Below are 15,454 nucleotides of genomic sequence, written 5' to 3' on the forward strand. Positions count from 1 at the left end.
CGACTGACTGCGTGCTGCTCAGCTCTACGCTCTCAGACCAACACAGGATGGGTTGTTTGTTTTGATACCCAGAGGCTCCCGTCATTGCGTTAACGGGGTGGATCTAGGAAAGCAAACACTCACAAATAATTTCGACTATTTATGTAATGTTGAACGATTTTGCAATAATAATCAAACAGATCTCCCTACTACTCATCAACTCAGGTGGTCGCATCATATTGGGCATTATTGTGGTGGTGATGTATTTGTAAGTATTTCTGTCATTCGACTGGTCATGTGGCGAGCTCCAGTCGGCGAAAACAAGCGCGTCTTTTTCCTCTACTACGAAGAGGGAGTGTTTGTTGATGCCGACCATAGATGCCGACAAGAAGCCTTGCTGACAAGGCGGAAGTGTCAGTTTAAATCACCTTGCTTGCTATATCTATTTAACCCTATGTTTGCTGTGTAAAAGTTATACATTATCTTATGGGAAACCAGTTATTTGCAACTTGCATTGTACTTCTCTATTGTAAAATATAACTGAATTCTGAACACGCTTCAAAAGGCAAACTCCCATACTAATTTCAATAATCTTGTACATGACATTTTTATATATTTAATACAGCTTACTTGAATCCAGAGAGCCATGTTTGATCTATTGGTTGTTTTTGGATTTAACAAACTAAAAAAAAGTACAAAGACCCAACATCTACAGTGTCTGTCATTGTGTGTATGTTAAGCTGCTTCTTTGACAATCAATGAGACAGAATTCATAACTCAAGACTATTTGAGCTTTTACACTCAATAACTCTTATGGTAATAATTTACAAGAGGTTAGCTTAAAGTCACACATTGAAAATTAAATAATACTTCATATGCTTTCCTGCATGTCTCTCATTGGTCATGAAAAGACAAATTAGTTGAACAGCCTGTGATACACAAAAATAGCACATTGGAAGCCAACTATTAAGACATTACTTTTATTTACCATTGTACATACTGTAACATAATGTGGCAATACTGTACTTTGATCAGGTTAGGCAGAGAAGCTTTAAAAACCTAAAAAACTCAAAATCAGACTACAAAGTGATCCATCTCTCAAGCAGTCAAAGTAAAAAAAAATAAAACAACAAATTGTCAACAAATAAAATACCACATTTTGCTGAAATAAAAGAGGGAGAAGGGTGATGAAGATAGAAAAACAGCAACCTCCTTTCATACATCTACAAAACATCACATAATCCAGCATGAGTACAGCAGCTACATCATTTATGTTAAAACCTAACAGTGGTTCAGTCGTCTGCAAGAATCACCTGAGACACAAAGAATTAGACTGCACTAAAGGTCAGTCCAAGGATTGTTAGCATTTATAGTACCAAACTTTCATTTGAGAAGTGGTGGACAGGTGGCATTTTGCACAAATTGCACATCATATTCAATAATAACCCACCTTCATAAAATGAAATAAAAAACTAAGACACATGAACAGACTCTTGTGGGGTCTTTGTAAAGAACATTGAATGTTTGAATGGTGAACCATCATGACTGAAACCTCTTCGTGGTTCTAGTGCAGGGAGGAAGGAAAATGTCGTCATATCATGACACCACAGCCCAAACCTAAACAAGAAAAAAAAGAGATCAGCAAAACATGTTATCATACTGATTTTATGTTCACACTGTCCCTCTACACTGGATAAGAACTGGGGAGTTGGATCAATCAACTATCAATAGGCCCCGGCTAGACAAGTATGGATTTAATTGGGGCCCAAGACACCGGACAGGCTAGTACACACAGCTTTAGGTACACCAGAGTTTCTTTGATAATGTTTCCATAGGATTCTTTTCTTACATTTTACTTTGGAATTCCAGCCACAACCTCAGACTCGATACCACAGTGATTTGACCCACGCAAGATCTTGAAGAACCCTGAGGAAGAGAATATTATTACATTAATGTCAAGTACACATTGATGATACAATGCTAATGTGTGTGGTTTTGAGTTAATACATGTGCCTGTTTAATATATTTAGTATAGAGCCCATGGGAATATAGTGAATATAGTGGTTTACAGAAAACATCAAAGTGTATATATTATATATATATATATATATATATATATATATATATATATATATATATATATATATATATATATATATATATATATATATATATATATATGTGTGTGTGTGTGTGTGTGTGTCACAGTACACTTGAAATTCTGTGTGACGTAAAATGTTGGTAAAAATGACTAGAATTTGGGTTATGTTAAGGCAAAGGTTATGCATATCATACTGATAGTTAAGGTTGGGGTTACATATTGGGAAATGAATGTGTTGAAAAGGTTATCGGTCAAGGATATTGTGCATGTCCTAACCATTGTTGCCCCAGTCAGTGTTCCATGAGTTGGCACACAGCCAGTAGGGGGTGCCGTCTTCCTCTCCCCAGCCCAGGATCTTAATGGCGTGACCTCCCAAAGCAGAGCCAGACACATGCTGATACACACCTATACACGAGAAAACACACAACATGACACAAGACAACACAGCATTAGACAAGATAACACACAACATGACAAGAAGACAGTGAGGAAAGAGTTTGAGCGAGTTGTTCCTTTGACCAGGGGTGTTCTGAAGCGGTAGCCTGATGAGAGTAGCTGAAAGGAGTGGTGAAGGGGATGTGAAGGGTCCTTAGTGATGGAGTCTGTCTTTGTTTTTACTGCAGGACTGTAAAAGGTCTAAGAGTTGTGTTGTTTTGTTGGCAGCCTCTTAAGGAGAAGGCCTTTTTGTAGACCCTGTCCACCAAGTCGTGTGGTTGATCTCACTGCTTTTTGAGACCAACTAACAACTATAGAATATGTTGTTGCTTGTAATGTTTGTTGTAAAAGTATTAAAAATACTTTAATGACAAAAAAACAAGTAGGAACTTCAGACACAATAAAAGAGTAAGTGTCTGAAGAGGTGGGTTTTCTCTGGTGTTTATGTGAGCTTGCATAGTGTGTAGTTCTCACCAGTCTTGTAAAGCGGGAAGTCTTCATAGACAGTAAAGGCACCTTCCACTGGGCCGTTCTTGAAGATCTCACTCCTGATCTGATGTTCTTCTGACAGGACTCTGTAAGACGTTTTACCTACAGCACACCTACAGTGTTAGTCTTCTATACCGTGTACTATACACAACAGATCACAGGCTTAGGCTTTCTTGGAGAGACAACATATTGTGTATGCGCATACACAATATGTACAACTGTATGTACTGTATGCTGCACACAGATTATGTTCAAGGGGTAAATGTAATGCAGTATAGCCACTATTTTAATTTATCACTTGAAATGGATTCTTTACAGGTCAGTTTGTGTTCAACTTTCAGACTTTCAGTCAACTTGCTGTTGATTGGAGAGTCTAGGCGGTGGAAAAGTGCATAAGGTCAAGTCCCTGTGTCCCAGTGTTGTGATTTACACACAGTGTATCATAATGTAGCGCCCTATGGAATTGGTGCATTAAAACGGATTACGGTTAACGGAAGTTAACAGGTGGGAGAAATTGTGAATTTATTTTCCTGAAGACCACCTGTCCTATCAGAACAAGACAACTTGATAACCAAGATGTGCACATCTGAGCATTTGGTTATTTCAACACCCTCTGGTGGACAAAATTGCAGACCGTTAAAATAAATAAAATATTTTTGTGGTGGATGACAACAAAATATAAATAAGTTATTGTTGTGAAGAAATACAGTACACACATTACAGTATGTGCGTGTGCGCGCGCGTGAATGTATGTGTGCACGCATGTCTTCAATTCCTTACCGTAGTGCTTGTCCTGTTGGTAATCAGGTGTGTATCCGCCGTCACACTGGTTGACACACTCAGGGGTGTCACCTTCTTCTCCAGTACAGGGAGGTCTGGTTCCATTAACATGATGCTCACAGGGAGCTATGGTGTAGGGCCTGCAACCTGGAGAAATACACTGTACTTTACTAATGCTGTGTATGTATGTATGTATGTATGTGTATGTGTATGTGTGTGTGTGTGTGATAAATAAATGTAAAAGTCATGCATCACATTAACAAATTCATGCGATACATTTCAAACCCATGCAATACATTTCAAGGTCATGCAATACTTCCCAGCACTTCCTAAAGCTAGGCTTCTGAACTCCTTCATTGCAATATTTCTGCATTCTTGTGCAAAAAAACAAAACAACAGCCGATTAGCCTGGACAATTCAGGCGGTCTAGAGGAAACACACACTTACCAACGTGGGAGTTGAAGAGGCCGCCAGACACCAGTCCATCGGTGGTCCAGAAATCCCAGGCACTGGCAGGATAACCACCATTACACCTACAAACAGAAATGATAACTTTAACAAACGTCACACCTATAAATGGAAATTATAGCTAACCACCGTTATAGGCGGGAAACCAGAAGAATCTACTGGTGCAAGAATAAAAGCCCTCACTTATGCAGTGATTTTTGTCTGGCCAAGCCAGGCTACCACTACCACCCGTTGCAAACAGACAAGCCATATTCATGCTTCACTGCATGACCATGTTGCTCACCAAAAATAATTTATTTACATGAAAAAAAGTGTCATGTTGCATGGCTTTTTCCTTTTGAAATTCAGTTATTTTTGAGAGGGCAACACCGTTGTGCGGCAAAGCATAAATTAGGCTCAAATGTAACATCCAAAAGACAATGTCCTCTTCTCCTCACAATTAAATTACTGTTAACAGAAACTCCTCTTCTGAGAGTATGAGACCAATTTAAACTCCCAACTCTATTCATTATTAAATGATATTATGTGTTATATCATCGCTGTTGGGCAGAAACCTTGTAAACCATTACTTTTTGGGAAATGGGATCGATCCAGTTGATAGCAGATCTACAAGCTTACAATGCATTGCCATGTGAAGTTGTAGATCTGAACATCTTTTAGCAGAAAAGAGCACATCTACGAGCTCACAACGCAAACTTGTAGATCTGCTATTTTCAGTGAATGTTCGCCCCAGAATGGAGACGCTAGGTTTCAAGTCACTCTGAATGTATTGTCTGTACTACTGTAAGCCATTAGACAGTATTTCTGTTGAGCACGGTGGCGATCAATAGGATACCAAGATGCCCTACAAAAATGCCCCAGAAAAATGTCCTTGACAAAGAAAATGACGACGACACTCTTGTACAACGTAGCAGGGCATTAATTCACACTTACAATATAGGGGATACAAGGTTTTCCACCATTTAACATGTTATCTGATGGTTGGGACAGTTAGACCTTGAAAGATGGTAAACGCAGTACACACACACACACACATACACACACACACTTTCTCCTTACCCCATACCACAGTCGCTGCAGCAGGTAAGCAGGTCCTGTGAGGAGATCTCCACACTGACCTTGGCGTTGCTATGGATACACACACGGTCTGATATGGCTTCCGCAGCACCGAACGCCTGTAGGCACACCAACCAACCAGCACACCAACAGTAAGACAAAGCCATCAGGCAGTGATGCTTCAAATGACCCATTCAGATACCATGTATTCAATTACAGGACGTTTCATAGTTCACCTCATCCCTGTATTCATGACAGGGTTCCCACACATTTTGACCAATTTATTTCCAAAACCTTTCCAAAACTTTTCCAGAATATTTAAAACGAATTTCCAGGACTATATAACAATAATTCAGCTCAATAACAGGTCGCTTACTCCTATGCGCAATGCCCAAAGACAGGTAGTGTATGCCAGTGGTTCTCAACCTTTTCAGGCCGTGGCCCCCGAAATAATCATGTTTTAAGTGGGGACCCCCCCAACCTGACGAGCACTAAGAGTTGAGGAATTTTGTATAACACGGTTCTATTGTGAAAATAGCAGATCTACATGCTCACAACGCCTCGCGTTGCGAGGCGTTGTGAGCATGTAGATTTGCTATTTTCACAATGTCTGCCTCTAATATTTGACAATTTGGCCCATATGTTTAATTTGTCATTTCAGAGGTATTAAAAAAATCGATAACAAAAGACGATGCATAGCTATTTTTTCCAGGACCTTCCAGGACCCTTGATCAATTCCAAAACTTTTCCAGTACTGGATAAATATTTTTCTAATTTCAAAACATTTCCAGGAATTTCATGACCGTGGGAACCCTGATGTATGTATTCAAATTACAGCACGTTTCATAGTTCACCTCATCCCTGTATTCATGATGAAATAACAGTGTGTCTGTTGCTATGTTTGTTTCTCACCCAGCAGGAGCCACACGAACCCTGATCTCTGATCTCTTTCAGAGTGGGACAGTTGGGCCACTGTTCTCTGGAGTCAAAGTTCTTAGGCAGGTTCATGTCGCCAGCGTATTGAACCCTAAACACAAGTAGTAAAACGCACATCATGCATCTCAGATGACAGGATTATGTAGACCGAACTTATTAAATGTCTATATGAAGTCTGGATCGCATGCAACAGAACACAGCATTCACTTTCCTTTCATCATCTATAAGCGAAATCACACACCCACAGAGACACACCAAACACACCTACAGACACTTACACACCGGCATAGCTCAGGGGTAGAGAAACCGTTATTAGAGCACGAAGGGTTCCCAGTTCGAATCCGGGCTCCCCCTGAGTTAATGTCGAAGAGTCCTTGGGCAAGACTCTGAACCCCTAATTGCTCCCGGTGAGTAGGTTGGTGCCTTGCATGGTTTCCTCCGCCATCGGTGTATGAATGTGTGCATGAATGGGTGAATGTAATGCACAATCTTTGTAAAGCGCCTTGGATAAAAGCGCTATATAAATGCACCATTTACCATTTACACACCACTACGTCCCGGCCTAGACACAAACATACATTCATATCTACAGTCACACACCACACAAACATACTGCACTTACAGACACACTCAGATCCTGTACACAAATGATGCAAGACTCACAGGATGGGTAGCTTTGGCCCATTGAGCAGCGCGCCACAGAGTTTCTTGACATAGCCGTAGTCCATGTGATGGAAGTTGTGGCCGGCCTACACAGAGAATCATACGCAAGCTGATATTATCTAGTAACAACAGTAGATTAATGAAACTGTATTTTCCAGAAGATGCACACTGATCAGTAGGTTTAAAGTGAATTGATCCACAGACATATTCCAAGTTATTGCTGGTCTTCTTACATTAATGTGATGATATGACTTCAAATCAATATTACAATTTAAAACTTTTCCCTCGATTAAATGAACTTTAAAAAAATAAATTGTGATAATAGCAGATCTACAAGCTACAAGTCGCAGCGCGTTGCGAGCTTGTAGATATGCAATTTTCAATTTTTTTTTGTACACCGCCATTGTACAGTACAGGGTTAAATAAAGGGTTGAGTGTTTAACACTAGTCAATTTAGTAGATTATAAAAACAATCTCAGCTCACCTTCCAGGTTGTGTTGACTTTATTAATGTAGTTGACCATCTCACTGGACAATGGCTGGAGGCGTGGTCTGGCCAAGCTGATTGACAAGCTGCCAGCCAACAACAAGAGGGCTGCACGCCACATTATACCTAAGAGAGAAAGAGATCATTCTTTATTTACCACATACTTTATTTAAAGCTGTGAGGTTTGGTAATTCATTCCATACTTTAAAAACACTCAGAAATACGATTCATCAGGGGTTAACCATTAATAACATACATAGCATTATACAAAATTAAACATAACATACAATAAAATGACTAGAACGAGAGACTTCTGCACATTTATAACCTGTGAAAAACCAACACGCTGTATGACACTATCACATAATAACAGGTTCTCTAATCACACATAAGTTAACCCAGTTGTGTCATGTGATAAGAAAAAGGCTGTGGTAACAAGAGACACACACACACACACTTCGGTTCACTAGTCGTGCTATTCAGAGGAGTCTCTCTTTGGTTTACACAACAGAACTATGGCCACACTGATAACAGTTGCACACATTCCAGCATTCATGTGCCTGCTTGTGCAGACTCACTCAAATGACTTTAAACAAACTCCATACACGGAAATCATAATGTAAAGAAGAATGTCTTAACACAGATAATTTAAAAAAAAAGTGCAATAGATAAAATTAACATTTGGTTCTCCTAAGTTAAAGTAAGAAGTGAAATGTTGTGGTTAATTCTTGCTTAGTTTTCCCCTCTGTGTTAGTGGGTCAACCAATGGATAAAAGAATTATGGGTTCCAATAAGCTTCTAATCAAATAGCATTGAGTCTTAGGGGAAGAACAATGAACTCTGTCAAAAATTTGAAATTTGGATGAAATAATCCACAATGCTGTGTGTACACAGCAGCAGACGTTACTAGAACTACATTTGTTTCTTGTTTGTGGCACTGCAGGCGAGCCCTTATCAGATACCAGAGCCAGGCTTGGCCAACAACCATCCAGGCTTATCAATTCAAGTTCTCAAGGAGCCTATAAAAAAGCAGCATTTGGTGTAGACCTGATAAAGGGGTCATATACTGTAAGTGCAGTGCAGCCAGACCAAACAAATAAATCCTTGTGTACACACAACTGTATTCGTATCGGAGAACTGGTATTCTCATCCTAATAATGTAATTCCAAGTTTCAAGTAGTTTGGAGTGCCAATAACAGGTTATCCAAGCTCTGCTGGTTAGGGTGGTTTAAAACAAAACATATTTAATTTCCTTTCCTTTCATGGCCTTTATTTATTGATTCTAAAAAGACAGGTAAGGTTTCTCTCTAATCCTCATTCCCATTTCGTCAAGATTACAGGCATTTAAAGGAGTAGTTCACCCACCAAAATGACTTTTTTTCTATCGATTACCCAATGGAGACTTGAATTCAATAATATCTTTTAGTTTTTATCGCATTCCTAAGCAATAATTATTTGTAAGCCCATTGGGTCTCCATCCAGAATCAATGGGGTAAATTTATTATAATCAAATTATTGGCTTAGGAATGCAGCAAAAACTAATATTATTGAACTCAAGTCTCCATGGGGTAAGTAATCGATAGTAAAATAAATAAATAATTGGGGGTGAATTAAAACAAGCAAAAGAACAAACAAGAATCACAGAACAAACACATCAAAAACTAAACAAATATCAACAATTACCTATTGAGCTTAATTGCATAAGGTACCACTGTCTGTGGCAATCAATGGAAGCTCAGCGAGAAGCTGATAAACAGCTAAAAGACACACATTTATTTCAGATTAAGACAAAGGACAGGATATTTAGCTGGTACTCTTGCTGTAGCCTAGTAAACTGACTCCTCCCGACTGGTTTACGAGGCTACTCTTGCTGGTTAGTTGAGAGACACACCTGTTGGGACATGTCCTTGTTTCAACACCTGTAACGTCTCTACTCAGTACTCACAGACAGTAGGTTTGAGTTCAAATGCAAAACAAACAAAACAACAAAACTATTAAGTAGTATAGGGAATGAACTCAAGACATTAGCATATAATCGCATCACACAAAACTGGATAAGCGGAGATATTCATTTCCTAATTTCATTCAATGCACAATAATTCAGTCATAATTATGAATTATACCAATAAAAGATCAATACGTGCAAACATAAGCTCTTCACAGCAACAGAAAAAGTAGATATTAGATAAGAAATAGATTTTCTTAAAGTTCCTAGCACAACAGAGGCTAGTTGTGTCTCAGTAAAGCCCTTTCCCCTCAGGCAATGAGATCATGTGTTTACTGAATCTCTGTCCTTATTATTATTATGATATGCTATACAGTACAGTACAGACACACCTTATTGCAACCAAAGGTCGCAGTTTAGTATGAGATACGCCACATCATGTCTCCGTCTGGACGTCTGTCCGTGTACGCTTTTTTACGGTCTATGGGTTTGTCGCTCTGACATCATGCTCTGACATCACTGTGATGTCAGGGTAACGGCACTAACAGAATCCCTTTTATGCCCATATATGGAGATCCATGATGTCATCAATATTAAGCCCACATCAAACAGGACTTCATATGGGAATGCCCATATATGGAGGCTACATCGGCCACATACCACACTAACAGAATCCATATATGGCCAAGACAGCCCATTTCTGTGTGGCTGCTTCTACAGACAGGGATCTTTTCCATGTATGGGCATAAAAGGGATTGTATGTCAGATGTCATAAGACTTTCACACAACGAATAACTGAGTAAGCATGTTTGGAGTCTCACTGCACATCTCATATACAGCACATAGTCTGGGATCCCTTCACTTTTTGGGGTTTGATCCGGTCGGGAGCGGAAATCACTTTACGTCATGTTGTAGTTGTCAAAGGACTACAATTAGGCCGGAAAGATCAAACCGGATTCAGTTTTAACCCAAAACGTTTCCCCTGCGCTCAAGGACATACTTTTAGGGCCTACCTAATAAACCCCTTGTTATTCAAATTTGTTTGGTATATGCATCTTTTAGTCCAACTCGTAGCAACTGGCAAGACTACACTAGGCTACTCGAGCATTTTAATAGGGATTGGGGAAACAAATGGGGGGAACCAAAACAAAGCAACGCCGCTTCTTCTGCTTGAGATTTCCGCCTAGACCGGATCAAACGGCCCGTTGTAAACGATCACCAGGCTTTCCCCCGATAAAGCCTGGAGAGTGGAGACGCAAGGTTATACAGTACATGGATCTCCATATATGGGTACCAGAGGTTTCCATATATGGGTAACTGGTCCGATAAACATCACTGGCCAGATGACCAAGACATGGCGCGACCTCACCCTAAAGGTCGATTGTCGCCCTTAGGCGCCTGTCTTACTGGTGATTCAATCTATGGACAAAGTTAAAGTCTGTGAGTGGAAACGAAACAAGTGAAACAACATGTTATTTCCAATCTGTGGGTTCAATCAGCATGCTGATGACTAAAGTCTGAACTCAGCATTGGGGGTGGGCGTAAGAGGAAGAGAGAGAGAAAGGAAGGATCCCCACAGGAAAAGAAGAGGGAAGTGAGACATTAGCCTGGTGTAGCCAGACTATATACTCCATGCAGTTAACTACTGATTGTTTAGCTGTGCTAGGCTAGTGAGACATGGGTCTCAACATCTCCAGCACCTCCTCTTTGTGGTGTCCACAATATAAAATATACAATTGGTAACAAGATTCAAAATGCAGTTTGTCACTACTGTTGCCTTCAGAGGGCTGAAAGTTACCACAATGATCCTATAGTTGTACTGTGTCTGTGCTACAGTCATACCTGGATTAGGAGTCAGTACATGTATTGTACGCCTACATGGTGCTTTGTTCTGAGTGAGCAGTTCCTGTCCTGTGGCAGTTTCACTGCACTACAATATGGAGTCTGAATTCAAGTCCTAGTGTCAAGCTATTATAAAACATTTCAAAGGTGAAATTGAACAGAGTCAACACCAAGGAATATGCCAGAGGAGACTACACAGCCGGTCATTAGAACAAATTGCAAGAATACGTTTTCTAAGTTTCGTAGGCCTCTCTTGTAGTAAAACCAACAGGATTGTCTCTACACAATTATGATAATGTTGCATTTGTGACAGGTAGATATTAGTGGCTCACTTAGCCATGGCTCACCTATGAATAGTGAGGAAGGAACAGACAGTGGGGAAATGACCACTGATAGATATCTTCTGATGATCACCATGCCAAGGGTATCTATCTAATCTAATTCTCTATCAAGTAATGGAGTCGAGTGAGCTAAGGTTTCATATTTCATGGCTGCAGTATGCACTTTTCACTTTCTATTTTTGAAACGTCTGGCTCTGAAATTGTAGCAAATTGTAGCGAGGGCAATGTAGCATGTTTGTGTATGTGTATGGTTCGTTTTAAATGAGACATGTCATGTTGCCAAGACACGGTAATATAATGCGACAACGTTTGTCAGAATGTTAAATGAATGACACAGCCTTCATTGTTTGTGATTCCACACAGGAATACAGGCTAGCAGGACTCAGGAGGTAAACAAAGATTTCTATCTAGCGTCGTTGTGTTTACGACATGTCATCAATAGTGTAAAAATAGGCCAGATACAAGTAGGTTTCAAACTGCTACAATGAACATCCACTTCAATGACCTGTGGTGAAAAGCAGAACATCGCTTATATTTGAGTTATTCTTTTTACAAGTATTGCTTTATCTGTTATCATCAAGTCATAGAAATCGATCGGAGCACATTTAAACAACAGGAAAAGTAAGATAAGGCCCTGGACAAAATAATATGAATGTTACCTGTAGCCTTTTTCTTTTTGATTGGTTGTTGGTTTGAAGTTGAAGTTCGGTCCCCCTTCTGTTCAGTGATGAAGCTTCAAAACAAATGAAATCAAACAACAGCCACTTCTGAGTTTATTCCCTGCAGCCATGTGACCTGCCCAAACCACACACCATGTGATCTGGTCACATGTCATGACGACACTCACATGAATCAGCACGAACAATGTTTTTTCACTTCCTTTCCTTCATCACTTGATTAAACAATTGTCTATTAAGCATTTTCTCCTAAATAGTTCACCACCATTCACCTGATCATGACACTACAACACACAACTCAACTCAACTGAACTCATCTCAAAGGAGGAAAGTGAATTCAATAAACTGATGTGATCATAGGACAGTCTGCTGCTGTGGTGCTGCGTGAACACTAGGTGGGGGTAAAATTAATTTAGCTTACAGAGTTTGATTGATTTGGCTGCATCTGATTTACACATAGGATTTACATCTGCATCCATATTGGAAATTGGGCCCCTTCATTACTTCCTTCACAGGTGACGTCTTAACGAAGGCTCTGTTCCATTCTGGTAAAACCATAAAACAGGGTCAGGGTGCTGGTATTGTGCAAGTTGGCTCGCTAGAAATACTCTAATCAGAGAGGGGTACCCTATTAGCCTATAATTCTATGGGGGAACCCCCTCAAAGTGTTCTTGAGGGGGTTCCAAATGGCCCCTTATGGGTCTGTAACTCTGAGAGTCTACAAATGGAACCAATGGAGTTATGTTGGTCCTTAAAATCAAAATGTTTGGGAAAAACTGGCCTATATGGATCAAAGCCTTCACTAGAATCATTGGTACACATGTGAAGATGTAAGGAAGGGGCCCAATTTCTTTCCAATATGGCTGCTGTGCATAGAGCCTATAAAATATAAACCTTACCATCATGTAGCCTCATTTGGAACCTCTCCCTCTGCTATGTAGCCCTGAGCTGAGGGAGAGGTTCTGATTGGAGCTAAACATCATGCATCTATCATCATATATATGTATATTAATCATCACTCAAGAGTCAAGAATCCATCAAAAGCTCATTTTGGTATTATTTATATTGTAGCGTTTGTGTCCCAAAAGTAATGACTTGTAATTAGTTATTGTCGAGGTCAAAATTGTCTAGGCCTATCTCCCTCTCAAAAGCTATTATTAATTAATAAAACAAATAAACAAAATCAATGACTTTACACACATCGACATGACAGTAGCCTAATATTATGTGTCATGTGTTGCATAGGCAACTGCTGGATCCGAAACATTTATCTCAAAACACTCTGCTCTTCAACTTGCTGATATATTTTCTTTCAAAAACTGAGACGCAAGTAAAACTTCATATTAGGGGAACAATTTACTTTAATATACATCATTATGCACACATCATGTGCATTGTGCATGTTTGCCTACGTGTCACTGTAAAAAGTGTCTTTAGCCATTTTCTCTTCCTTAAATTGTCATCTGACTGACTGAATGATTAGACCAAATGGCATATCCTCAATGAACAGCGGCTCTTGCTGTTTAACAGATAGGTTTAACAATAGGCTATATTAATATTGAACAGTTGTTCTCTCTCTCACACACACACACACACACACACACACACACACACACACACACACACACACACACACACACACACACACACACACACTCATGAAACCACGCTCTTATACTTTTGTCTACTTTGCAGTTCCACTGCTGCTGCTATTACACGTAAGCAATGGCCTCGGTCCACTGACCGGCACTTTGCCCTCAGCCAAGCTTGAATCACAACCTCCACTCTAGTCTGGAGCACCATGACCAGGAGACATACTGTACATTCAGAATGTCTTATCCAAATAGTAGTCTCATAGTGAGTTTACATACTGAGGGTTACCTATAAAGTCACATTGCAAGACACTGAATAATTGCATTAACAAAAAAGAAAAGGGGGAAAAAAAGTCTGGGATCATATCACATCATCGCTATGAAACAAGTAGTGTGTTGTGCTTCCTTACACAAAGACTGAAAAACAGCATACCACCCACCCATTAGACCCCCACAATGGACCCCCACAAAGCTCATGGACACTTTAACACATCGACCAGGACTGCATGGGAGGTAAACTGGTGACCCTCTGATTACAAAACAGCCTACAAGCTACGGCCGCCGAAAACAGATCCACAGACGATGGCGTAGCCACTATGTCTATATACACTCTCACACTTGGAGAAGAGGAACCTATACATGAGAATGCTGTTTATAGATTACAGCTCAGTGTTCAACACCATAATAATCCCCTACAAGCTCAGAAACATAGAAACCAATCCCAGCCTGTGCCGCTGGACCCTGGACTTTCTGTCAGAGATGATGATGATGATGATGATGCCTAGAGCCTCAAGACCTAGTCTCTAGAGGAGAGAGGTGGTGCCAGGAGAACGTCAAGACCAAAGAATCGGCTGGACCAGTCTGTGTCAAAAGTTGCGTGAACACTCCCTGTAGACTTAAGAAGGGCGTTTGGGGGAGGGGGACCTTTTTCTTATTTCCACACAACAGCTCAATATTATGAAATGGGTTCAGTGTTGAAAATGAGTGGTATTCCCCTTTAACTGATGCTAAAATATAGGAATTTCAAATACTTGAGACACACTGCCTGGAAGTGAGACAAAACTATGCTGCTTTTTATTGTCCTTCTGTTATAACACCAAAACAACTCCAAACCATCTCAAACCACAGTTCTGTCTGAGGTCCTCAAAAATATCTGCACTGGAAGATGAATATGTTTATCAAAACATAAACCAGGTCTCTAGTTGTGAGATCATGTGTTTATTAATCTTTTTCAATCTTTATTAAGATGAGATGTACAGTATGAATTATAACATGAGACAGTCCAATGACTAAACAATGTTACAATCAATTAGCAATCAAACCCATTCTATCAATGAACATAAAATAAATAATAAAATAAATATAATAAAATAAAACATGTAAAACTTATAACCAGGGAAATACTGCCACTGTGTGTTCAGACTGTCCAGTAGCTGTATCCAGACTGACCACCAAGAATGTCCAGAGATCTCATAACAGCACCAAGTGAAAGGACAACACAATAAGTACAAAATGTAAGCAAAGTAGAAATACAAGCCATAAAATTGCAGACAGATACACACACATTGTCATTTCTACAAGACAAAGCATTTGGTATTGCGTTCTAAAGCGTGTTGCTATGTTTTGTAACATAGTGCACTAAGGTACATTTCATATTAGTGTTG

General features: G+C 39.8%; 1 protein-coding gene across 1 annotated transcript; it reads right to left on the reverse strand.

Moving 5' to 3' along the window:
- Positions 1 to 943: 943 nt before the first annotated feature.
- Positions 944 to 12,316, reverse strand: ctsba (cathepsin Ba). The gene is made up of 11 exons (XM_080729763.1): positions 12,181 to 12,316; positions 7,392 to 7,519; positions 6,908 to 6,993; positions 6,221 to 6,335; positions 5,312 to 5,427; positions 4,232 to 4,317; positions 3,785 to 3,931; positions 2,990 to 3,106; positions 2,357 to 2,485; positions 1,829 to 1,905; positions 944 to 1,596 (listed from the first exon to the last, which is right to left on the reverse strand). The coding sequence occupies exons 2-10, from the start codon at positions 7,512 to 7,514 to the stop codon at positions 1,832 to 1,834; spliced, it is 993 nt and encodes a 330-aa protein (XP_080585889.1). The 5' UTR covers positions 7,515 to 7,519; positions 12,181 to 12,316; the 3' UTR covers positions 944 to 1,596; positions 1,829 to 1,831.
- Positions 12,317 to 15,454: the final 3,138 nt, after the last annotated feature.

This window comes from Nannobrachium achirus, assembly GCF_963921795.1.
Source record: "Nannobrachium achirus genome assembly, chromosome: 7".
Classification (NCBI taxonomy): Eukaryota; Metazoa; Chordata; class Actinopteri; order Myctophiformes; family Myctophidae; genus Nannobrachium; species Nannobrachium achirus.

Coding starts and splice junctions, on each gene's coding strand:
- ctsba (XM_080729763.1), bottom strand. CDS start 7,514: ATGTGGCGTGCAGCCCTCTTGTTGTTGGCTGGCAGCTTGTCAATCAGC. Junction 6,994..7,391: donor AAGTCAACACAACCTGGAAG/GTGAGCTGAGAT, acceptor TTCTCTGTGTAG/GCCGGCCACAACTTCCATCA. Junction 2,486..2,989: donor CTTCCCGCTTTACAAGACTG/GTGAGAACTACA, acceptor TCTCGTGTATAG/GTGTGTATCAGCATGTGTCT.